The 24,415-nt window shown below is 48.7% G+C and overlaps 1 protein-coding gene across 1 annotated transcript in view; it reads right to left on the reverse strand.

Moving 5' to 3' along the window:
• Positions 1 to 24,415, reverse strand: part of RTEL1 (regulator of telomere elongation helicase 1) — a 157,696-nt gene that overhangs the window by 101,952 nt on the left and 31,329 nt on the right. The window contains exon 13 of the mRNA XM_056844911.1: positions 18,769 to 18,824. Within this exon, the coding sequence (XP_056700889.1) occupies positions 18,769 to 18,824 (56 nt within the window). The remainder of the gene's footprint in view (positions 1 to 18,768; positions 18,825 to 24,415) is intronic.

The raw sequence follows: 24,415 nt of genomic DNA on the forward strand, positions 1-24,415 counted from the left end.
AAGGAAATCCCAGGTCGTTCTGGAAAAAACTCGACCTGAAAAACTCCTCTCTGACGAAAATCCACAAAACACAAGTCATGTCACTAGGTTAGGTGCTTTTGTATATAAAGTTCGCTGCAGTTATGATGATAAAGATGCTAAATTAATTTAAAACTTACATGTCATATTAATATTTTACTGTATTTTACTATTTTTTATTTTAGCTTTTACAGATTTATTTATTAACTCAACAATAGAGTCAAGTCACCTGGGGCCTCTAAGCTCTGCTGTTGGGCCTCCAGAGGAACTGGTTGGCCCCTGTGTGAAAAAGCATGCCGGCCCTGATGGACCACTGGCCTGATCCAGCAGAGCTCTTCTTATGTTCTGAACCGAAGCCCTCAAAAATGTTTTTCTAGACACCACTGCTCACAAAGTTAATGGTGAACATATTAAGGTGCCATATGTCGAATCAGACCATTGGTCTATCAAGCTCATGACAGTCTATCCTGACGGACAACAGTACCCCCGGGTCTCAGGTAGTGGTCTTTCCTATCACCTGCTACCTAACCGTTTAACCCTAGATTCTGGGAATTGAAACACACACTCCCCATGCAAAGCAGGTACTCAACCACTCAGACACAGCCTCTCCATAAGAGGTGCTTATGGAGGGGATAAGAAGAAGAGTTGGTTTTTATATGCCGACTTTCTCTACCACTTATGGAAGAATCAAACTGGCTTACAATCACCTTCCCTTCCCCTTCCCACAACAGACACCCTGTGAGGTAGGTGGGGCTGAGAGAGCTGTGACTAGCCCAAGCTAATCCGGCTGGCTTCATGTGGAGGAATGGAGAATCAAACCCAGTTCTCCAGATTAGCCTCCGCCACCCATGTGGAGGAGTGGGGAATCAAACCCAGTTCTCCAGATTAGAGTCCACTGCTCTTAACCATTACACCACGCTGGGGATTTAAAACGACAACAACAATATCATCATCATTTGAGGGACCTTCATTGTATGCCAGATAAATGTCTTAGGAGGAAACAGAGGAAAAACCCACATATCAAAAAAAAAAAAAAAAAAAAAGCACACCATGACCTAACAGAATATTAAATAACATCCCCATTGTGTTTAGCTGAAATACCAGTCAGCTGTCTTACACCTACTCAGTCAGACAAGTTAACAAAAATAAAGCCTTGTATCAGTGGCATGCACTTGACATTACGACAACTTGAATATAAAGAAGTTATGCTATTACAAATCTCATCAAGTAGTTTCACCTCCCACTTGTCTAGGTCAGGGGTCGGCAAACTCATTAGTCAAAAGAGCCTAATATCAACAGTACAACGATTGAGATTTCTTTAGAGAGCCAAATTTCTTAAACTTAAACTATATAGGTAGGTACACTGTTTATTAACTTAATAAACTTTAATTAAAGTTTTAAGTCTTAATTAAACTATAGGTACACTGAATAAAACTTGACATCATACTTAATAGTGATCTTATTTATTGATAAAAATTAAATTGTAAGTCCCTGCCATTTCCCCCTCCCCGTCCGGAGTCCTCGTCTGGAGGCCTGGTCTACCGCCATAAAAGCCTATTGGTAGACCTGGCCTCCGGCTGAGTACCATTGGGAGGCCAGGTGTACCCACTGGCTTTCTTGGCAGTAGACCTGGCCTCCAGAGGCCCATAGAAGCCAACTGGTAGACCTGGCCTCTGAAGGGGGACTTTTTCCCCTCCTCGGAGTCCAGGTCTACCGCCAAGAAAGCCAATGGGTAGACATGGCCTCCCAATGGGACTCAGCCGGAGGCCAGGTCTACCAAAGGAAGCCCGCCTCGCCCAACAGCTGATAGGAGGGGGGGCAGGAACTGCCTAGCCGCCCGCCCAGCAATCGCGCAGCTGGAGGGGAGGCTTTAGCCTCCCAACCATTGAGACAAGGGAAAGGGGGACCTGGCCATTCTCCACCGGGGGGGAGGGAAGAGACAGCGCGCCCGCTCGCTTGCTCTCTCGTGCTCTCTCTCTCTCTCTCTCTCTCTCTCTCTCTCTCTCTCAGGCACGCGGCTCCGCAGCCCAGCTGCTGGCGCGAGAGCAGGGGCTCCGAACCAAGTTCGGAGAGCCGCACTAAACGGGCCAAAGAGCCACATGCGGCTTGGGAGCCGCAGTTTGCAGACCCGTAATGTAGCAGAAAGAAAAGACAGAAGAATCCCCCCCCCATCCCAACAGAACAAAAATCCTATAAACCACAAAGAGAATGTCAAGATTACAAGTCTGTCAGTTAGTTTGACAGGTGCAGGTTAGATCAGAGAGATCTAAGGATGATGTAATCAGCCTGGAAAGTACCTGGGGAGCTAGAGAAAGCTGGCCTGATCCAGCTATAGCCAGGTGGCTGATGCAATGCAGTAGCAATGCCAGGATAATTGGATATCTACTGTGATTGGTGGTTGCAATCACCAGGTGTATATATTGAAGTGAAACCGCAGTTCTATGCGGGATGTTATGAGCGGAGAGTGTGAAAGGAGTATCTGTATATATTTCTGCACTGTACAAATAAACTACACTTTTTCTATGTGGCCGTGGACTTTCTGATGGGTATCCTGGACAAGACTGCTAATCCGCTTGGCTTCCGCGTCAGGGTTATGGGCCCAGCTCCTCTACGTTACAGGAGTGTTTCTGCTACACTGCGCAGGTTTTATGTGTGGTGGTAGATAAGCAGAGTCCAGGATTTTCAGAAGCTACTAGAGAAGTGACGGCTGTGTGTGAGTAACAATGGCACAATCTTTTATCCCAGTGGATAAACTCACCTCAGAGAATTACCACGTTTGGTCTGTGAGGTTGGAGCAATATCTGAAAAGGGAAGATTTATGGGATGCTGTGGAAAGGCTCCCTACTACAGCAGCCGAGATTGCCAAGGACATAAAAGCCCTTGCCAATATCACCTTGACGGTGGGAGATGACCAGCTTATTTTTGTTGTTGGCAAAGAGCATGCAAAGTTGGCATGGGATAGTCTGCGAGCAGTGTATCTCCGGGACTCAGCTGGCACGCTGCTAGCACTAATGAGGCGTCTTTATAGATGCCATAAATCACTGCACACGCCGGCAGCAGCCCACTTGAAGACCCTAGCAGAGTTGTTTAGACAGCTGGAGTTGAGGGGAAAAGTTATATCTGAGGAGGACCGGGTGTATTTGCTTTTGAGTTCTCTGGATGCGAGCTTTGATGTTTTAGCAACCTCGCTGGAGAGCCTGGCAGCAGGGCAATTAACTTATGAACACTTGACGGGACGAATTCTGGAAGAAGAGGAACGACGGGAGGAAGGACGTAAGCAGATGACTGCAGCCCAGGAGTTCATAGTTCACCCGAGAGGAACGTCGGAGTCATCACGGGAGTCAAGTGCCGTGCAGGTCGGTGCAAAACAACCCAGGCAGGGAGGCAATTCACAGCCAACGCCGACGACAGCAGCCCAGCAGAGATACAACCCACGAGGAGGGGCAGCGTTCTACTCTGCGCAGATGGCTCAGACGCCAGCACGTGAGGGAGACCGGAAGAGTAAGAGCTACAAGCAAGAGGAGGAATGCGTGATGTTCATCAGAAAGTGTTTTCTCTGTGGGTCCTCACAACATTTGAAAAGAAATTGTCCCCAGTTGGCCAGGAATAAGCAATCAAAGAGACAGTCAGTGAATGGAACTTACACTGCTGTTGTGCTGGCAGAGGCTGGAGACAAAGAGGACATTTGGCTCTTGGACAGTGGGGCAAGTACATGTTTTGTTAACAAAGCTTCCATGTTGGTTAACCAAAAGCAGTCTGCTAAGTCTTATGCAAGTCTGGCAGATGGGAGACACTTAAAGGTACACTCTGAAGGAGAGGTGTTTTTCACAGAGTTAAAGCATAAGTTTCAGGATGTTCTTTGTGTGCCTGAGTTACAGTATAGTTTGCTAAGTGTTTCTGTGCTGGCTAAGACTGGTTTTAAGGTGCAGTTTGAAGGAAACACCTGCCAGATAAGCCAGGGGGAGGTTGTAATGTTAGAAGGGCACTTGCAAAAAGATGTCTATGTGGTGCATAGAAGGACAGGAGAAACTTCTATGGTAGTGGAGTCTGTGAATAGAAATCCACATAATGAGTGCATACACCTTCTACATAGGCGTTTTGGCCACGCCTCCTTTTCCATTCTAAAGAAAACCCTGAGTGTGTTAGGGAAGGATGACATTAAGTTGAATGGGTGTAATTCTTTCCTAGATTGCACTGTCTGCAAATCTGTTAAAAGCAGACGTAGTCCAGTGGCTAAGGTAAGCCAAAGGGTGGCAACCAGACCTCTGCAAATTGCTCATTTAGATCTCTGTGGTCCATTTCCTGAGAGTGTGTCTAAGAACTGGTACGCTTTATGCATTGTGGATGATTTCTCTCGTTATGGCTGGGTGTATCTGCTGAAGCAGAAAAGTGAGGCATGTCAAACCATTAAGTATTGGATTAAAAGGGTGGAAAGGCAGCTAGACCTCAAGATATCCAGTATACAATCTGACAGAGGCGATGAATTTGTCTCTAGTGCATTTACCCAGTGGTTAGAGAGCAAGGGAATTGAGCACAGATTGGCTAATCCCTGTGTTCCTCAGGAGAATGGTGTGGCTGAGAGGAGGATTGGTTATCTAAAGTCAATGTTGCAAGCTTTGATAGAGGATGCTAATCTAAAACCCAGGTTCTGGGGGGAAGGCATCAAGGTGGCTTGTTATTTGATTAATAGACTTTGGACCTCCAGCATCAACAATATTCCCTACAAGGCATTGTACAATAGAAATCCCTCTTTAAAGCATTTAAGAGTGTTTGGTACAAAGGCTTGGGTGAATATACCTTTAAAGAACCGCAGAGCAGGTGGCAAGAAATCCAAACCGCTGATTTTTCTGGGATATCAGAATGCAGCAAAATCTTATCGCTTTGCTAATGATCAGAACCAGGTGTCTTTTAGCAAATCTGTGAATTTCGGAGAATCTTTTAATTGGCCAAGATTACATGGCAATGAGGAGGTTTCTAAAGAAGTTTTATTGCCGGCTAATGGACAGCCAGAGGCAGATGAAAGTGTTTTCCTGAAGCTGTTGCAAGCAGGGAAACAGTAAAGGTTGAGACTCCAGAAGGAGGGGAGTCTAGTGGCACAGTGGTCAGACGGTCAGAAAGAAGTAATAAGGGGGTACCTCCACAAAGATATGGCTTTGGTGATTGTGATCATGTTTACAATATGGATGATGGTGAACCTGGCAGCTATGAAAGAATAGTAGCTGACAATGAAAGAGAAAAGCTATTGTGGTTCAGAGCAAGGAAGGCTGAACTGGAAGCAAGCCAATAGCTCAAGGTTTCTCACTCTAATCTACCAGGTGGCAGTTTGTAAATTGGCTGCACCTGGATGTGATTCCACGGGTAAAAATAAACAGGGACAGTAAAGGTGTTTTTTACTTGTCTCAAACAGAAAAAAAATAAAACAGTTGCTGGAAAGGTTTAGCATGCTTGATGCTAATGCAGCTGAAACCCAAATGGTCACAGGTTATTTGTGTGAAGAGTCTCAGGAACAAGAAGAGTGTGACAAATCTCTGTATCAGTCCCTGATAGGAAGTTTGTTATATCTTGCTTGTTGGACTCGCCCAGACATATATCAGGCGGTACATTGCCTGAGCAGGAAAAATATGTCACCAAAGCAGAGTGACTGGAAAGCAGCTAAGCGTGTACTCAGATACCTGAAGGGATCTGTGAACAAACAGTTATGCTTGAATGCATGTAATGGGGAACTGACTGCGTATGCAGATGCATCATGGGCAGATCAGGGGAACGCAAAATCAACGACCGGGTATGTGTTATATTTTGGTGAAACACCCATACATTGGAAATCTGTAAAACAGTCATTTGTAGCCATGAGTTCATGTGAAGCAGAATATAGTGCTATGAGTGAATGTATAAACCAGGTGGAATGGTTTGTCTATCTCATGAAAGAACTCAATGTGTCTGTACAATTACCAGTAAAGGTGTATACTGACAGTCAATCAGCGCTACAACTTGCGACTGAGCAAAACTTTAAAGGCAGAAGTAAGCATATAAGAATAAGATATGTCAATGTAATTGAATCTGTGAACAAAGGCTTGGTATGTATTGTAAAGTGTGCCAGTGCTGGTAATGTGGCAGATCTATTTACAAAAATTGTGGATTGTAATAGATTCACGAAACTAATCAAACTAATCTGAAATCCTTGAGAAGGAGTGTCAAGATTACAAGTCTGTCAGTTAGTTTGACAGGTGCAGGTTAGATCAGAAAGATCTAAGGATGATGTAATCAGCCTGGAAAGTACCTGGGGAGCTACCTTATACTGAATCAGACCATTAGTCCATCAAGGTCAGTATTGTTTACTCAGACTGGCAGTGACTCTCCAGGGTCTCAGGCGGAGGTTTTTCACATTAACTACTACCTGATCCTCAACTGGAGATGCCGGGGATTGAACCGGGGCTTTCTACATGACAAGCAGATGCTTTACCACTGAGCCATGGCCCCTCCCCCCGAGTTTCCAGTGCAGAGGCCTTGATCATGAGCTGCACTGGTGATTCCTTCCCCTCATCCTTCACCATGGCATTGACTGGCTTCCTGGACATGGGTGACTCTTGACTGGCATGCTCATGGAGCTGAAACTCACAGCTATGAGTTTTAATCAACTGAAGATACAGATGGATTAGCACCACTTCCCAGCTCTCATCTACCTTGGAAATGGTGCACGTCCAAGTAGCATAGAAGAGAATCACAGAGTTGGAAGGGACCACCAGGGTAATCTAGTCCAACCCCCTGCACAATGCAGGAAATTCCAAACTACCTCCCCCCCACACACACACCCAGTGACCCCTACTCCATGCCCAGAAGATGGCCAAGATGCCCTCCCTCTCATGATCTGCCTAAGGTCACAGAATCAGCCTTGCTGACAAATGGCCATCTAGCCTCTGCTTAAAAACCTCCAGGGAAGGAGAGCCTACCACCTCCAAAGGAAGCCTGTTCCACTGAGGAACCGCTCTTTTAGAAAATTCTTCCTAATGTCTAGACATAAATTCTTCTGATTTAATTTCAACTGGTTCTGGTCCGACCTTCTGGGGCAGAAGCCATTCCAATGTAAATGCCCCACAGCCATTCAGCCCTGAGTCTTGAAGCCAGTCAAGATGACAGAACATCCTCATGCAAGACAAGGAAGACACCGCACTTGAGCCCCAAGTGCCCATGGGGCAATCCAGCATCTATGAGCTCACCATCAGATCCATCTCTGAAAGTGGTTTAGTCATTATGCTGGACCCAAGAGCTGTATGACACCATATGCCTTCTAAGTAGTTACTCGGATGGCTTTGCTACTTTACAAAAAATGATAACGAGACGAAAGGTGTCTTTCGTTGGAGATCTTCAAGAGGGGCAGCAAGCCTCATTTGTTTGATAGGGTATGGACAGCAGGCACCTTTTTTTTGGGAGGGGGTGAATATTTGGGGGGGTTTTCTTTATGTGGTTTTACTCTGTAAAGCAGGGGTGGGGAACCTTTTTTCTGCCAAGGGCCGTTTGGATATTTATAACATCATTCGCGGGCCATACAAAATTATCAACTTAAAAATTAGCCTGCTATATTTGGTCAAACATTTAGCCAAGAGGCATGATCGGAGATGGCTCCGAGTGTCTGCCACACCGCCCGGGTGGGAAAGGGCTAACATAGTTTCTTGGGCGGTCCTAGCAGCTCCATAGCTAACAACTCTTTTGCAAGGGGGAAAAAAGGTTCCTTTTCTCGGCGAAACAAACTCACATCTGCCTTGAATAGAGGCTATTCCTGTCCGCGGGAGGGGAGCGGATCGCCAGTCTTACATCCTTCTGAGCTAGAGATCTGCCAGGACCCATGAAGGGCCAGACCAAATGATTTCGCGGGCCTTATACGGCCCCCGGGCCTGACGTTCCCCACCCCTGCTGTAAAGTTTTAAGTATTTCCCTGAGGAAAGGTGAGGTTGAAATGTTTTATTTAGCAAATATATTTATTGCAGCCATCTGCGTGCAGATGCTACTAGGAAGAGTTCATCCTTTGCTCACACCCAAGGCTGAGACAGCTAAAACCACCAAATATATTGTGTGAGTGTCACAAATCCCTCTTCTATGAGAATTCTAATTGCCAGGAAACCAGACAGCTAGCTGTGGGAAGAACTAAAAGTCCTGACCCTCACATACATATTGTAATTTTCCCAAAGATCAACTGGGGGAGGGGGGAGGGAGAGATGCTTTCAGGGAGAGCTGGCTCTTTACGCCATGGCCACTGGTAAGGTGTATGCCCTTCATTGTGGCCCTCTGGACAGCAAATGGACCTGGATGCCCTGAAGTGAACCAGACCACACACCTAATGAAAAGGGAGTTTCCCACTCCACCTCATCCCACTCCAAACCAGTTTTCTGCGCAGGGATGGCCTTAATTATAACACACGAGTACATGAAGCTGCCTTCTGTGTTAAGTGCCGTCAAGTCGCTTCCGACTCATGGCGACCCTATGAAGCAATGTCCTCCAAAACATCTTGTCGTTAACAGCCTGCCTTAGGTCTTGCAAACGGAGGGCCGGGGCTTCCTTGATTGAGGCAATCCATCACATGTTCAGTCTCCCTCTTTTCCTGCTGCCTTTGACTTTTTCTAGCATTATGGTATATTCCAGTGAAACTTATCTTCTCATAATGTGACCAATAGCCTCAGTTTGGTCATTTTAGCTTCTAGAGATTTGACCTGGAACCCACTGTTTTGTCTTTTTGGCAGCCCACGGTATCCGTAACACTCTCCTCCAACACCACATTTCATCGGAATCTGCCTTCTTCCTGTCAGCTTTCTTCATTGTCCAGCATTCACACCCATACATAAATAATGGGGAATACTATGTAGTGAATTAACTTGATCTTGGTGGCCAGTGACACATCCTTACACTTCAGAGTCTTTTCTAGCTCCTTCATGGCTGCCCTTCCCAGTCTCAAACTCCTTCTAATTTCTTGGTTGCAGTCTCCCTTTAGTAATCATTTCTGATGCGAGAGCTGGCGGATTGTGGATTGATGAGCTGCTCTTATCTCCTGATGCGGTCTCGCCTGGGCTGCGGCCATCTGGTCCTGGCTCTCCCACCGTCTTGCTTCGTCTTCAAGGATCCGTCCCGAGACATATTCAGGTGTTAACTGTGCCGCGTCCATACCCTCCAGGGATGTTATTAACACATGGTAGCTGTCATCCAATGACCCCAACATGATATGCATTCTGGAGAGTAATTCTTCCCCCTCAGCTCTAGCTGTCTGAATATCTCCACTAGATCCCTGAGGTGCTCGGCTGCAGGCGTGTAGGGAGATTTATGGCTTCTGTACAGCCTCCGTGTTAATGAGAGGATAGTCCCGGCTGAAGTCCGAAGATGTATGGTCTTCAGAGCTTCCCACGCTTCGCGAGCATTTGGCTTCCCTGCCACGTAGACTAACTGGCTATTGTCTACTGACAGAATTATATTAGCTAGAGCCTTACTGTCCCGTTCCCGCTCTATCGCAGTTACAGGCACAAGCTCTACGTCTGCCCACTGAGCCTCCCACTTGAGATAATGTTCCAATCTCACTGACCATGTAGCATAGTTGTCTGAGGTCAGCTTTTCCACTGGTAACTGAGATTGAGCCATAACGCCACTCAACCTCCCACTGCTTCCTTAGCTGCTATGGCTTCTGGAATCCTGGATGCTGCTGTGCTACTCCCACTAGTCCCGTGAGGCGTAGCAGACTGGGCCCATAGCCCTGACGCGAGAGCTGGCGGATTGTGCCAACGTCCAGGAATGACCACCAGAACCACTAGAGCTTATAGAAATGCAGTTGTTTATTTACAGTGCTATATACACACTCTCTCCACCTTAACTCCCGACACAGACTCACAGTCTTACACTTATATACAATGCCACCTCCAGGCATCAATTAGCAATACATGCTTAGTCACCATCCAGGTGCAACACCACACCTCAGCCTCTGGCCTCAACTGGATCTGGCCAGTATAATCAGGCCTCCTAGGGGCTTTCCAGGCCATTGCATCAGCCTATGGTTGACAGTTAGATCCCTTCCATCTAAGTCTGCCTGTCACAGCTAATATGACAGCCTTGCATATTCCAACAATTTCAAGTCTTCACTATTGTTTGCCAGTAATGAGGTATCATCAGCATATTTCAAATTATTAATGTTCTTCCCCCCCAATTTTCACTCTACCTTCATCTAAATTTAATCTAGCTTTCCTTATATAGAATCAAAGTCCATATTGTCTGTTCAGAGTGGCTGTGGATCTCCAGGGCTTCAGGAAAAGTCTGCTACCTGATTCTTTTAACTGGAAATACTGAGGATTGAACCTGGGACATGCTACATATTAAGCAAATGCTCTATCACTGAGCCACGGCCCCTCCCCATAATTGCGCAGATACAGATCAAAACCCTTGTTCCTCCCACAACTAACTTCACCCACAAGGGTCATACACTGATGTTTTCAAGCCCCCTCCCCAAGGAACAGTCTGTAACTACCAGCACTCTTCTCGTGATTCTGGGTTAGAACTATAAAACACTTTGTTCAGAGATCTGTACTCTTCTACAGGCCCCAAACATAACGTTGTCAGGATAAGCAGCACAATCCTGTAATTGTAATTCTCATCCAGACACTGTTTCCTGTGAAGAACATTTCTATATCACAGAGTGGACAGCCAGCTCCATCTAGTGGTATATTAGACAAACTCCATAAAGTTCTCAAAAGGCAGACAGGAAACATCTGTACTGACCTGCCCCACAATGTACCAAAAGGTTGTTGCAGTTTGCATTTTACTTCTTTTACTTTTTATGATGTCTTAATGTTCCAGTAGTGAGCCCCGTGGTGCAGAGAGGTAAGCTGCAGTACTGCAGTCGAAAGCTCTGCTCACAACCTGAGTTCGATCCCATGTGAACACATGAAGCTGCCTTATACAGAATCAGACCCTTGGTCCATCCAAGTCAGCATTGTCTACTCAGACCGGCAGCGGCTCTCCAGGGTCTCAGGCAGAGGTCCTTCACATCACCTACTTGCCTGTTCCCTTTAACTGGAGATGCTGGGGATTGAACCTGGGACCTTCTGCATGCCAAGCAGATGCTCTACCACTGAGCCATGCCCCCTCCCAACGGAAGTTGGTTTCAGGCAGCCGGTTCAAGGTCGACTCAGCCTTCCATCCTTCTGAGGTCGGTAAAATGAGTGCCCAGCTTGCTGGGGGCAAAGGGAAGATCACTGGGAAAGGCAAAGGCAAACCACCCCGTAAACAAAGTCTGCCTAGTAAACGTCGGGATGTGATGTCACCCCATGGGTCAGGAATGACCCGGTGCTTGCACAGGAGACTACCTTTACCTTTAATGTTCCAATATCACCCTCTACATCCATGCTACTCAGTGGCTCGGGAGCCACAGGTGGCTGACATACCACCCGTGGCCCTTCTGTGCACTGAACCCCACTGTGGCACCTGCCCCATGCTTCAGGAATGTGGGCAAGGCCCTTGTCCAGTGGGGCTTGTGGCTGGCAGGTGCTTCCTACCTTGAAGCAGCCCCCACCAAAGGAACAGGTAACCTGCCAGCCTCCTTGAGGGGCAGGACCTCATGCTAGGGATGGAAGCAGATGTGACTTTGCCATTGTGAACGTGGGGATTGAACCTGGGACATTGTGAACGTGGCTCTCCCTGTGCTGCCGAGTGAGAACTACTGCTCTACATGGAGGCTGCTGCAGAAAAACTCCCACCTGGTAGTCCTCTAGATGGGAAGCATGATGTATGAACTTGGAACTTCCAACTTGGAGGGCTTTAAGAGGGGAGTGGACATGTTCATGGAGGAGAGGGCTATTCATGGCTTCTAGACAAAATAGATATTAGACATGATGCATCCCTATTCTCTCCAGGATCAGAGGAGCATGCCTATTATATGAGGTGCTGTGGAATGGAGGCAGGGTAATGCTGCTGCCGTCGTCTTGTTTGTGGGCTTCCTAGAGGTACCTGGTGTGAGGGTCTCTGTCTTTGTGTCTCTGCTTTCCATCACCTGCGGTGTTATCAGTGAACTCGTAAAAGCAGTTCACACCTTCTGGTCTCAGGCGCCGGGCCTGATGGCCCATGTATCTTCCCCCCCGCTGTTCTTCCTGCCAGTACTCCCTCAGGCCGGTGCGGCCTTGGAAGTGTGATAGCCGCACCAGACTTCCTGGGATCCGTCTGATGTTTTGTATTATGCCAAGCTTGTAACTTCCCATAACAATAAGTGTGAACCCCAGTGCCCCAGTGCCCTGGAGTCAATATATTCTGTAAACCCGTATAGCCCCTCACTTGCAACTTTCTACCTGTGCCTGTCTCATCTCCTGAAGGCTTCAATAAATCTATTGTTTCTGTATCAACGTCTGAGCAACTGATTTGGAGAAGCAAACTCAGAGAGGGGGATCTCTCACATTAAGTTGCAAGTCCTTGCCTCTCGGACTGCAGCTGTACCGCTTTGGACAGAATGTCAGCCGACGAGGACACCACCCCTAACCCCGATGCCCCCAAGGAACCGGACGAGCCGGAGAAGCCGGACCCGAAGGAGGAGGGAGCCAAGCCAAAGAAACCGAAGGATCGCGCCCCCGACCAAGATCGGGACGGACGTCCCCGGGGGCTTACTTATTGGCTGGACTCTCCCAAGGGCTGGTCGCTCTCGCGGACTGCGGCGAAGGATCGCCGGTTGGCCTTCCCCAGCACGGGACTCGAAGGGGATCCGGCCCGCAAAGAGGCCCTCATGGAGGAAGAACGAAAGCAGTGGCAGGAAGACCGCCGGGCTATGCAGGAGCAGATGGAGATCATGCAACGCGTAATGGGTGAGATGGCCACGACCCTAGATGCGCTGAAGTTGCAACCTCCAGCCGGTGCTCCCCCAGACGGGGCGCCGGTAGTTCCGCCCGCAACCCCTGCCCCCCCGGCCCGTCGGGACCTGAAAGTCACGTATGACGGGTCGGGAGACCAGTTGACCTTTTTTATGGTCCAAGTAGACATTTTTATGCGGGAACAAGGCCGAACCTTCGTTTCTGAGGAGTCCCGGGTGCAGTACGTGGCTTCCTTACTGCAAGGGGAGGCGGCTGCCTGGATGGTGTTGCAGTATGAACTCCGCTCGCCGGTGCTGCGAACCCTGGACGAGTTCATGGTAGCACTCCGAAACCGTTTTGAGGACCCGACTCTGGGTGAGCGGGCTAAAGCCTCCCTGATGCAACTGCGCCAAGGGACTAAGTCGGTGGCGCAGTATGCAAGTGAGTTCCAGTCACTGGCTAGCCGAATTCTGGACTGGAGTGAAGCTACCTTGGTACAATGTTTCAGGGAGGGTCTCAACCCAGACCTCCAACATTGGGCCTTCATGCAAGGGAACCCCCCGGATGTGGAAGGTTGGGTTCGCCATGCTGCTGACATCGAGAATCGCAAACAACTCCTGAATTTGTCCAAGCAACGGCTTGGGCGAGACCCCAGGCCCCGAGGTGACCGTGGCCGGGAACTCCGGCAAGGGGGTGGCGGGGGTCTCTCGGCCGCGGAACGCCGCAAGCGGTTCGAGGCCGGCGTCTGCCTGATCTGCGGGGGAAAGGGTCACTTTGCATCGCAATGCCCCTCTCGCTCAGGCCGTCCGACCCCCCCCCGCCAAACCCAGGCCGAGCCGACGAAACCAGCCGCCGACAGCCAGCCTCGCCGCAGAAGTGGACCACTGAGCCGGCGCTCCGGCGCACCCTCCGCTCTCCACGCGCGCCCCCAGGATGGGGCCTCCGACTCTACGGTCCCATCGGGGTCCCGGATTACAAATACCGTCTTTGATTCGGACGGCTCCCCGGAAGCCACCACCCCGTCCCCCTCTTCCAGCGAGGAGGAAGAGTGGGAACAGCCGGCAAAAAACGCCGTCGGTCTGCTGTAGAGGGGGCTCCGCAGCAGACCGTCCCTATCGTTGTGCAAGGAGCTCCACCGATGGTAAGCGCCCAAGAGGACAATGTATTTGTGCGTGTTCATCTGTCCCTACCCAAAGGGGGTCCCCCGTTAGAGGTCCCCGCGTTGGTCGACTCGGGGTGTGCCCGCACCATGATAAATGAGGAAACTGCCAAGAAGTTGGGTGTCCGGCGCAAGCGGCTTCCGGGACCCCTCCGTTTTTCCCAAATGGACGGGAGTGACTTTAAACGGGGCCCTGTGACCCACAGAACTGCAGCCGTGATTATGTCCGTGGGGGAACATTGGGAACGGTTGTATTTCACCATCGCCCCTATTGTAACCCCTGTGGTGTTAGGGATGAACTGGTTAAGGGGACACAATCCCTCCATTGATTGGGTTAAACGGGTGCTTTCCTTCCCCGAAAACCCCTGTGGGTTGCATGACAAGGAACGGGTACTCAGAACTCCAGCCGCCGCACTGGTAGGGTCCCCCGCCCCAGTCTCTCCTCAATTACCCTCTGAGTACTCGCAGTTTACTGATGTTTTCGATGTTAGAGAGTGCGACGAACTGCCTCCCCACAGAGAAACGGACTGTGCCATCGAGATTGTAGGGGAAGGCAAACTGTCTAAGGGAAAGGTTTACCCCATGAGCCCTAGTGAAAAGACTGTATTGCGAGACTATCTGGATGTCAATCTGGCGAGGGGTTTCATACGCCCCTCCAAGGCTCCTTATTCAGCCCCAGCTTTCTTTGTAAAGAAAAAGACGGGAGATTTAAGACTGTGTATTGACTTTCGCAGACTGAACGCAGTCACCCAGTCTAATGCTTACCCCCTCCCTCTTATTCCTGACCTTCTAGCACAATTAAAGGAGGGCCGAATCTTCACCAAACTGGACTTGGTAGAAGCCTACCACCGCATTCGCATCAAAGAAGGAGACGAACCCAAAACGGCCTTTTCCAGTTGTTTTGGGATGTTTGAGTACCTGGTCATGCCGTTCGGACTTTCGGGGGCCCCGAGTGTCTTTATGCAATTAATTAATGAAGTTTTGCATGATTTACTGTTTCGGGGGGTGGTGGTATTTCTCGATGACATTCTTATTTACTCTGAGACCATGGAAGAACATGTGCGCCTAGTGCGAGAAGTGCTCCAGCGGCTGCGGGAGCACAAACTGTATGCTAAGGTGTCCAAGTGTGAATTCCACCAACCTTCTATTACATTTCTGGGGTATGTGATTTCCCACCAAGGGTTGGAAATGGACCCCGCCAAGGTCCAGGCGGTGCGGGACTGGGAAACCCCCACTACCCGCCGCCAACTTCAACAGTTTTTGGGGTTTGCCAACTTTTACCGGAATTTCATTCCCAACTTTGCCCAAGTTGCGCTTCCCCTCACTGCCCTGTTGCGTACCAAGGACAGGGGGGCTAGCGCCGCACTCCCCTCAGCCCGTCTGCAATGGTCTCCCCAGTGCCAGCAAGCTTTTGAACGTTTAAAGCTACTTTTTTCATCCGAACCCGTTTTGGCTCACCCGGATTGCACCAAGCCCTTCGTGGTGCAGGTGGATGCCTCGGATGTAGCCATGGGCGGGGCCCTATTGCAGAGGGATGAGGGGGGACGGTTGAGGCCATGCGCCTACTTCTCCAAGAAGTTTTCCCAGTCCGAAATCAACTGGGCCATTTGGGAGAAGGAGGCAGCAGCGGTCAAACATGCCCTTACCATATGGAGACACTTCTTGGAGGGGGCCGAGCTGCCGTTCGAAGTGTGCACAGATCACAAGAATCTTGAGGCTCTCAAGGGAGCTAGAAAACTCAATGCCAAACAAATTCGGTGGGCCCAATTTTTTGCAAAATTCCGGTTCACCCTCAAACATGTCCCTGGCAAAGAAAATGCCCTAGCTGATGCTTTGTCACGACTTCCCCAGTATCGCAACGATTTCGATCGCCCCGTCGACTCCCTGTTCACTCCCGAACAGCGAGGGGAAGTCCCTGGCTTGGCCGTCACCACCCGATCCCAAGCCCGCCAACCGGAGACCCCCCCTACGCTCAAAGGTATCCCGGAAGCATTCCAACAGCGACTCCGGGACGCCTCCTTACAGGAGGAGGAGCACCATCTCCTCCCCACTGGCTTGGAACGAACCAACACTTGGTGGGTGCAAGGGGGGAAACTATATGTCCCATCTTCCCTTCGCAAAGAAGTATTGGGACTTGTACATGGGGCCAGGCTAGCGGGTCATTTTGGTTTCATAAAAACGCTTCACCTGGTTCGAAGGCAATTCTGGTGGCCCGGTATGAGATCTGATGTAGAGTTGTATGTGCGCAGCTGCCCCACCTGCGCCACAGCCAAGAAACGGATGGGAAAACCCCCGGGGCTTCTCAAACCGCTTGAGAACCCCTCCCGTCCCTGGGAAGTCATCGCCATGGATTTTATCACCGACCTACCTCCAAGTCGGGGGAAAACGGTTCTCTGGGTTATCACAGACCTCTTTTCCAAACAGGTTCATTTCGTTCCATGTGCAGGTCTTCCTTCAGCCCAGGGCTTAGCTAAACTGTTCATCACGCACGTCCTCAGGCTACACTCGATCCCGAGGAAGGTCCTCTCCGACCGGGGGGTCCAGTTTGTTGCCAAATTCTGGCGGGCTTTCTTAAAGTTAATGGGAGTGGAGGAACAGGGCCTTTCTTCCGCCTATCACCCCCAAACGGATGGTCAAACGGAACGAGTAAATGCGGTAGTAGAATGTTATTTGCGTTGCTATGTAAATTTCCACCAGGACGACTGGGTCGACCTGCTGCCATTTGCCGAATATGCGTACAACAATGCGCCTCATTCCTCTACCGGCTTTAGTCCCTTCCAAGTTATATACGGGACGGATTTTGGCCCTTTCGGTTCTGCCCCCGTCTCGCCAGAGCTCCAGTCTACCCCTGATCTTCAGGAGTGGATTCAGGTGGTTAAATCCACCTGGCCATGGTTGCTCAAAAATCTGGAAAGGGCAAAAAGCAAGTACAAGGAACAAGCAGACAAACACCGGTCTCCGGGATGGGAACTCAAGGTGGGGGAGCAAGTCTATCTGTCCACCAAAAACCTCCGCTCTCTTCGCCCCTGCAAAAAACTGAGCGACCGTTATGTAGGACCTTTCCCCATTACCAGAGTAATCAACGAGGTTACCGTGGAACTGAGTCTCCCTAAGACTCTCAAGGGAGTTCATCCAGTCTTCCATATAAGCCTCCTCAAACCTTATGTAGCAGCTCCCCAGTTCCACCCCCCTCCCGCTCATGAGATTCCTACCGTAGTAGGAGGGGATACCCATTTGGAAATATCCAAGGTTTTAGATTCCAAATGGAAGAAAGGGAAACTGTTTTACTTTGTTCGCTGGAAAAACCTTGGCTCCGCTCATGACGAATGGGTGGCCGCACCCCACATGGCAGCTCCTCGCTTGGTCCGAGAATTCCACCTCGCTTATCCCGATAAGCCTCGTCCTCTCGGAGGGGGGCCTTAAGGGGGGCAGAATGTGAGGGTCTCTGTCTTTGTGTCTCTGCTTTCCATCACCTGCGGTGTTATCAGTGAACTCGTAAAAGCAGTTCACACCTTCTGGTCTCAGGCGCCGGGCCTGATGGCCCATGTATCTTCCCCCCCGCTGTTCTTCCTGCCAGTACTCCCTCAGGCCGGTGCGGCCTTGGAAGTGTGATAGCCGCACCAGACTTCCTGGGATCCGTCTGATGTTTTGTATTATGCCAAGCTTGTAACTTCCCATAACAATAAGTGTGAACCCCAGTGCCCCAGTGCCCTGGAGTCAATATATTCTGTAAACCCGTATAGCCCCTCACTTGCAACTTTCTACCTGTGCCTGTCTCATCTCCTGAAGGCTTCAATAAATCTATTGTTTCTGTATCAACGTCTGAGCAACTGATTTGGAGAAGCAAACTCAGAGAGGGGGATCTCTCACACCTGGTTGGCCACTGTGTGAACAGACTGCTGGACTTGATGGGCCTTGGTCTGATCCAGCAGGGCTTTTCTTATGTTGTTATGAAACTATGCATTTAGCCCTAACGATACTGTGAACTCATCTCTTATGGCCCCAGCATTACATCTGTAGCAGGCAGGATGTTAGACTGGCTCACACTCTTCACAGCTCAGTGCTGAACACAGATGCACACACAAGCCAGTCTTCCCTGTTGAGGCTAATCTGGTGAACCAGGTTGGTTTCCCCACTCTTACACATGAAGCTAACTGGGTGACCTCAGGCTAGTCACAGCTCTCTTAGAGCTCTCTCAGCCTCACCTACCTCACAGGGTGTCTGCTGTGGGGAGAGGAAGGGAAGGAGATTATAAACCAGTTTGATTCTCCCTTAAGTGGTAGAGAAAGTTGGCATATAAAAACCAACTCTTCTTCTTTATCTTCCATCGGCAGTGAAAGGGGATACAGGGGCAGAGAAAATGGCACTGATGTGTGAGAGTCCCAGAAGAACTGAACTTTTCTGTCCACATGGGTATCATGCCAGCTTTCCCATAACATCACAGCAAAGCAGGTTTAGGAAAGAAAGACAAAAAAACTCCAGGGGTTGCACAGAAGCCCTATGATGCTGTGGGGAAAGAGGGGAAAAAACCCTGCTTCCCACCAGCATCCAAGCCAGGACAAACAACCCACGGGTCTAGGCACAATTAACAAGGGATCACAATCAAAGTGATTTTGACCACCCCATTACTCAATAATTTTTTTACCCCTTGTTCACATGAATCATGTATCACAAGAATCTCTCAGTACTCCAAGAAGGATTGGCTGTGGATTTTAACACAATTGTAATCTTCTCTCAACCGCCCCCCTTCAGTCTTTGTTAAGCATACATGAGGAAACAACAGAAGTTTACCTGGATTATGTCTGCAAATTTATGTAATCCAGCAGTGTTGATAAATATCCCAGGACCTAGGAGAGGAGAAAAAAACAGAACACTTTTACATATATCAATGGGTGGAAGGTGCCATCAAGTTACACCCGAACATATAGACACATGAAGCCGCCTTCCACTGAATCAGACCCTCAGTCCATCAAAGTCAGTATTGTCTACTCAGACCGGCAGCAGCTCTGCAGGGTCTCAAGCTGACGACTTTCACATCACCTCCTTGCCTGGTCCCTTTAAGTGGAGATGCCGGGGATTGAATTTGGGACCTTCTGCATGCCAAGCAGATGCTCTACCACTGAGCCACAGCCCCTCCCCGACTTAAGCTACCCAGTAAGGTTTTCAAGGCAAGAGACATTCAGAGGTGGTTTGCCATTGCCTGCCTCTGCATAGCAACCCTGGACTTCCTTGGTGGTCCCCCCTTCCAAGTACTAACCAGGGCCACCTGTGTTTAGCTTCCAAGATCTGGCTAGCCAGGGCCATCCAGGTCAGGACACATGCATGAATACATCTCTACATATCAGGGGTCTGCAAACTTTGAGCCTGTAGGCACATTTGGAATTCTGAATGGCATGGGCGGGGGGTCGCAGCAACAAAATGGTTACCGCAGGAGGTGGAGCCAGCCACAAAGTGATTGCCACAGTTTACCTTCAGTAATCCACTGCAGATCTTTGTGATGGGTGGCAGCTGCCACCACAGCAACATTTTAAACAATCTGTACAGCCAATCAAATCAACAGTCAATCAGAAGCCTTGCTGGGAAAAAGCCCTACCTGGCCCCACCCACTTCCTAAAAACACTTGGCGGGTGCCAGAAAAGCTGTTGGCGGGTGCCATGGTTCCCACAGGGACCCCTGCTCTATATTTACACGTTAGTGACCTAACAGAGGATGTGAATGTTCACACGTACTGTTCTGAGTGTGCTTATGTCAATCTCCATGCTATATTAGAAGAACTGGAAAATTCCCATCAGAACAGGCATTTAAAAAATACATAAACCCAGAGTATGATTGTTGCTCCAACATGGGTCAGATTTGACAGTAAAGAGAATCATGTAGTTCAGCTTAAACTGCAGGTGGGTGTTGCCTTTTTATCTTCCCCCCACTTCCCCAAAGTTTGGATAAACCTCCCCGCACAAAGAAAACTAGAATGTCATGGGGCTCAGCTGCCTTCTCCGTGACACGGTGCTTTGCTGCCTTCTCCGTGACACGGTGCTTTGCTATGTAGAAAGCCTTGCCCATCCATACAATCCCTACCACTAAAATGATACTCTAGGAAAAGCTCCAGTTGTCTAAATAGCCCACACACAAGACAAAAAGACAAAGGCCCAAATCAGACATAAAGGTGAAATCATGGTTTCTTTTAACTATGATTAGCTTGTGAAACCATGGTTCAGCTTGCAGACATTTGCGCAATTCCAAGTTTGCATCAACAAACGCTGGTTTTATACCCTGCCCTCTGCTCATCTGCTGATTAGCTTCGCTATGAAGACAATTGTGTAAAACAATCAACAGCCTTAGATAATAATTCCTTTGTACACTGTAGACATACACAGCAAGCATACTTCCAAGGATGAGTTTATTGACCACAATTAATTTGCAATGTTCATGAAAATACAATACCAAAGAGTTGAATCTTTAAAGCCGTTATCAAGATATGCTTCTTAGTCACATTGTAACAGTGTCTGTCAAAATACAATAGTAGTAGCATAGGGTACAGCAGCTTCTAACTGTTTCTCTCTCTAATAGTCAATATATTCAGAACTTTGCTTTTAATAAAAATATACTTCAAAATTACATAAACATGCCATAGTACTAGAAAAGAGCAAGTCCTGTAGTAAAAGACTAACCAAATTTCTGGGAGGGTGTGAGCCAGTATATAAAATAGTGCCATAGTACTATTTTATATACTAAATTATAAGTTATGTGCTTAACGTCAAAGAAGAAAAATAAATTTAGGTTAGATAAGAAAGGAAGTTAAAAAAGAAAGGGCTTTTTTCCATATGGTGTAGTGCTTAAGAGCGGTGATTTGGAGCGGGGGACTCTAATCTGGAGAACCAGGTTTGATTCCCCACTCCTCCACATGAGTGGCCAACACTAATCTGGTGAACCAGGTTGGTTTCCCCACTCCTACACATGAAGCCAGCTGGGTAACCTTGGGCTAGTCACAGCTCTCTTAGAGCTTTCTCAGCCCAACCTACCTCGCAGGGTGTCTGCTGTGGGGAGGGGAAGGTGATTGTAAGTTGGCTTGATTCTCCCTTAAGTAGTTGAGAAAGTCGGCATATAAAAACTAACTCCTCTTCCTCTACAAAGTTTCTGGAGATTTTACATCTCTCTAAAAGAACCGCCAAACAATTTGTATGCACCCATCACTGATGCAATCTGCTTCCATTAGCTCCTTTTAAGAGCGTCTGTAGCATCTGAAATTAAAAGACATGCAGTTTTCCACCTGCTAGAACTGGGTCAGGTGGGAGCTTTAAAAAGGCAGATGCAGCACAATTAAGAGAAACAATCCGTTACGCCTTTAGTCAGAGGCAGCCATTTCCCACCTACACTGGGGAACCACTAAGGCCCGGCTGACGGCAGACTCCAGCTGCCGTCTCCGTCACTACAACTGGATCCCTAACATCTTGAAAGCCCTCAACTGTCCTTTCCTCATCAACAGGTCGCATAGAACATGGTGGGGTCTCTTTCACAGCGCAGCTAATTTTAACTGACATGGGAAAAGTGCAAATGGCTTTAAGGCTGTAATCCTGGGTGGGAGGGCAAAACTCCACAGGAGCCGACATGACCCCGCGGCGGTGCAAGTGCCCCTTTTGCCTGGGATAAGGGGCACTGGCGCTGTCACGGGTGGCATCCGCACCGGTGCCAGGAAGCCATAGAGGTGTGTGAGGGCAGCGAAATCCCAGACGTGGAGGCCTTTGCTGGTGGGGGGGGGGATTCCCTGGGGCAGAGCTAACATTAGACAGCTTCCTAGCCCCTTTTGCCCCAGGAACGCCCCTTCTCGCAGCAGCGCTGCTACACCACCTTTTTTGGCTGGATATTGGGGGGGGGGATTTACAGTAAGAGTTATTCAACAGTGGAATCAGCTACCTAGGGAGGTGGTGAGCTCCCCCTCACTGGCAGTCTTTAAGCAGAGACGATCTCTACCCTGTATATGTACGTTGTACATTCGGTGATCAGCAAACTGATAGCTGCTTTGTCATGCATCATTTATATATTTGTATGATGAGCTCTTGTATGGCAGATTCTACGTTATACTTAAGAGGTTGGATGACGAAACGGTACATATTTCTAGACTGTCTATACAGGATAGAGATTGCCTTCTGCAGCGGCAAGTCTGACCTAAGACAGATTGGGACCTAAGACAGAGTGAGAGAGATCCCTTGATTTTGTTTGGACTTTGAATTGTTCCAGCAAGTTGTGCATTATAGGACCATCGCAACTTTCTTTGTTGTATTTGTAAAATATTGTTAGAAATAGGAGACTATATTATATATTTTGGCTTCCTATGCTGATTTTTTTGATTGTGTTAATTAAGCATAGAGGTGTTCTTTTCATGTGACAAGTATGTACTCAGAGCGGTGATCCAGCACCACCTAACATATTTGATGTCAACCCGGGGTGGGGGGTGGGTGTGGAGAATGCTTTGCCATTGCAGAGACAATCTGAAAAGGAAAAACAAGCTGAGAAACCGAAAAGGGTACAAGGATGCTCACACCAGATACCTTTGCAGTGCTGATGACGACAATTTGCGCCGAGATCTCCAAGGGCACATGGCCAGCACTCTCCAATAAGAGCTCACACTAATTGGGAATCTGCCGCACTGCTCTCAGAGGAGGTATAAAGAGCAAAGAGCAGAATCAGTAATTTGAAGGAGAAATAAAAAAGGGTGTACTGCTGAGTTGGGGGCAGGAGGGACAATGGGCGGAGGGAAGTATCACAAGGTTGCATTCAGTGCAGAATATCCGCAGTCAGAAAGGGGGTCAAATTTCAACGACTCCCCCCACACACACTGCTGCAGGCCTCCAACTGCCCACTCTCGATGTTTCTGGAGGCCCCCCTGGGAGTATAATTTCCGGGAGCATCTTTTGCTACTAATTTGTTTAGGGGAGTTATAGGCTGCCTCTCCATAGTCTCGCAGCGGTAATGGGGAAACGGAAAATCCCTTCCATCAGCAAAATTTCCAACGGAGCGATGAACTTCAGAGAGATGACTAATTGCTGCTTATGTTTTTCTACATAGTTCTTCCTCTCTTACGGGGAAGCATTCCATCTATGTCTTATGTGTAGTCTGCTGTGGTATAACAGATAAGATTTTGACAAAAAGCTCACCCCGGTCAGAACCTCTTTCTCAGCCTAACCTAGTTCCACAGAGTTGCCATAAGGATGGTGTAGGTGGGGGCTACCCAGAAATGGTTCTGAGTTTTTTTGGGAGAAAGGGTAGGATAAAAATGGCAGCAAAACAAGATAGCAAACTCCTATGTTACACAGGTACCTCTCAGGGGCTGGGGTCAGAATTAACTGAGCAGAATCCTGGATCCCAGAAGAAGAAGAATTGGTTTTTATACCCTGGTTTTCTCTACTGTAAGGAGTATCAGAGCAGCTAACAATCGCTTTCCCTTCCCCTCCCCAGAACAGACACCCTGTGAGGTAGGTGGGGCTCAGAGAGAACTGGGACTGGCCCAAGGTCACCCAGAAGGCTTCATGTGGAGGAGTGGGGAAACAAACCTGGTTCTCCAGATTAGAGTCCACCGCTCCAAACCGCTGCTCTTAGCTACTACACCATGCTGACTTAACCACTATACCACGCTGAAAGCATAAAGGTGCCCTTAAAACAACTCAGGCTTATCTGCTGGGATGGAGGCAATTCAATCCTAAAACTACATCCCAGGACGAGGAGAGACAAGGTATATGGTGATCTAAGAGCTAACCAAAGGAAACTGAATCCCAGCTTCCATTCGCCATTTGGCCAAACCGGTCAAGTGCTGGGATGCATCATTACTAATCTTCCCCCTTGGTCCGTCTGTCTCCAGGTTTCTGATTGGTCAAGAGCAGACTTTGAGGTGAACTTTCGAGCAGTGCCCCTACATTGTGATTGGGTTTTCCTGAAGCCCCCAAGCTGCGGGAAATCCCATAAAACTGTTAACCTCCATTAGAGTCCAGACTCTGACAGGCTCTGTCAGGCTGTACCAAGATGCCCAGTCTTGGACCCATTCCCAGAAAAGGAATGCTGAGTCTCTTTATAAGTACAGGATTAGAGAGGAAGAAGAGGAGGAACAGTTGGTTTTTATATGCCCACTTTCTCTACCACTTAAGGAAGAATCAAACTGGCTTACAATCACCTTCCCTTCCCCTCCCCACAACATACACCCTGTGAGGTAGGTGGGTCTGAGAGAGTTCAGCGAGAACTGTGACTAGCCCAAGGTCATCCAGCAGGCTTCATGTGTAGGAATGGGGAAACAAATCCAGTTCACCAGATTAGCCTCCGCCGCTCATGTGGAGGAGTGGGGAATCAAACCCAGTTCACCAGATCAGAGCCCACCACTCTTAACCACTACACCAATCTGGCTGTCACGGTGTAGGGGAATGCCTAGTCTCTTTATAAGTACAGGATTAGT

Source organism: Euleptes europaea, chromosome 2 (genome assembly GCF_029931775.1).
Source record: "Euleptes europaea isolate rEulEur1 chromosome 2, rEulEur1.hap1, whole genome shotgun sequence".
In the NCBI taxonomy this organism is placed as follows: Eukaryota; Metazoa; Chordata; class Lepidosauria; order Squamata; family Sphaerodactylidae; genus Euleptes; species Euleptes europaea.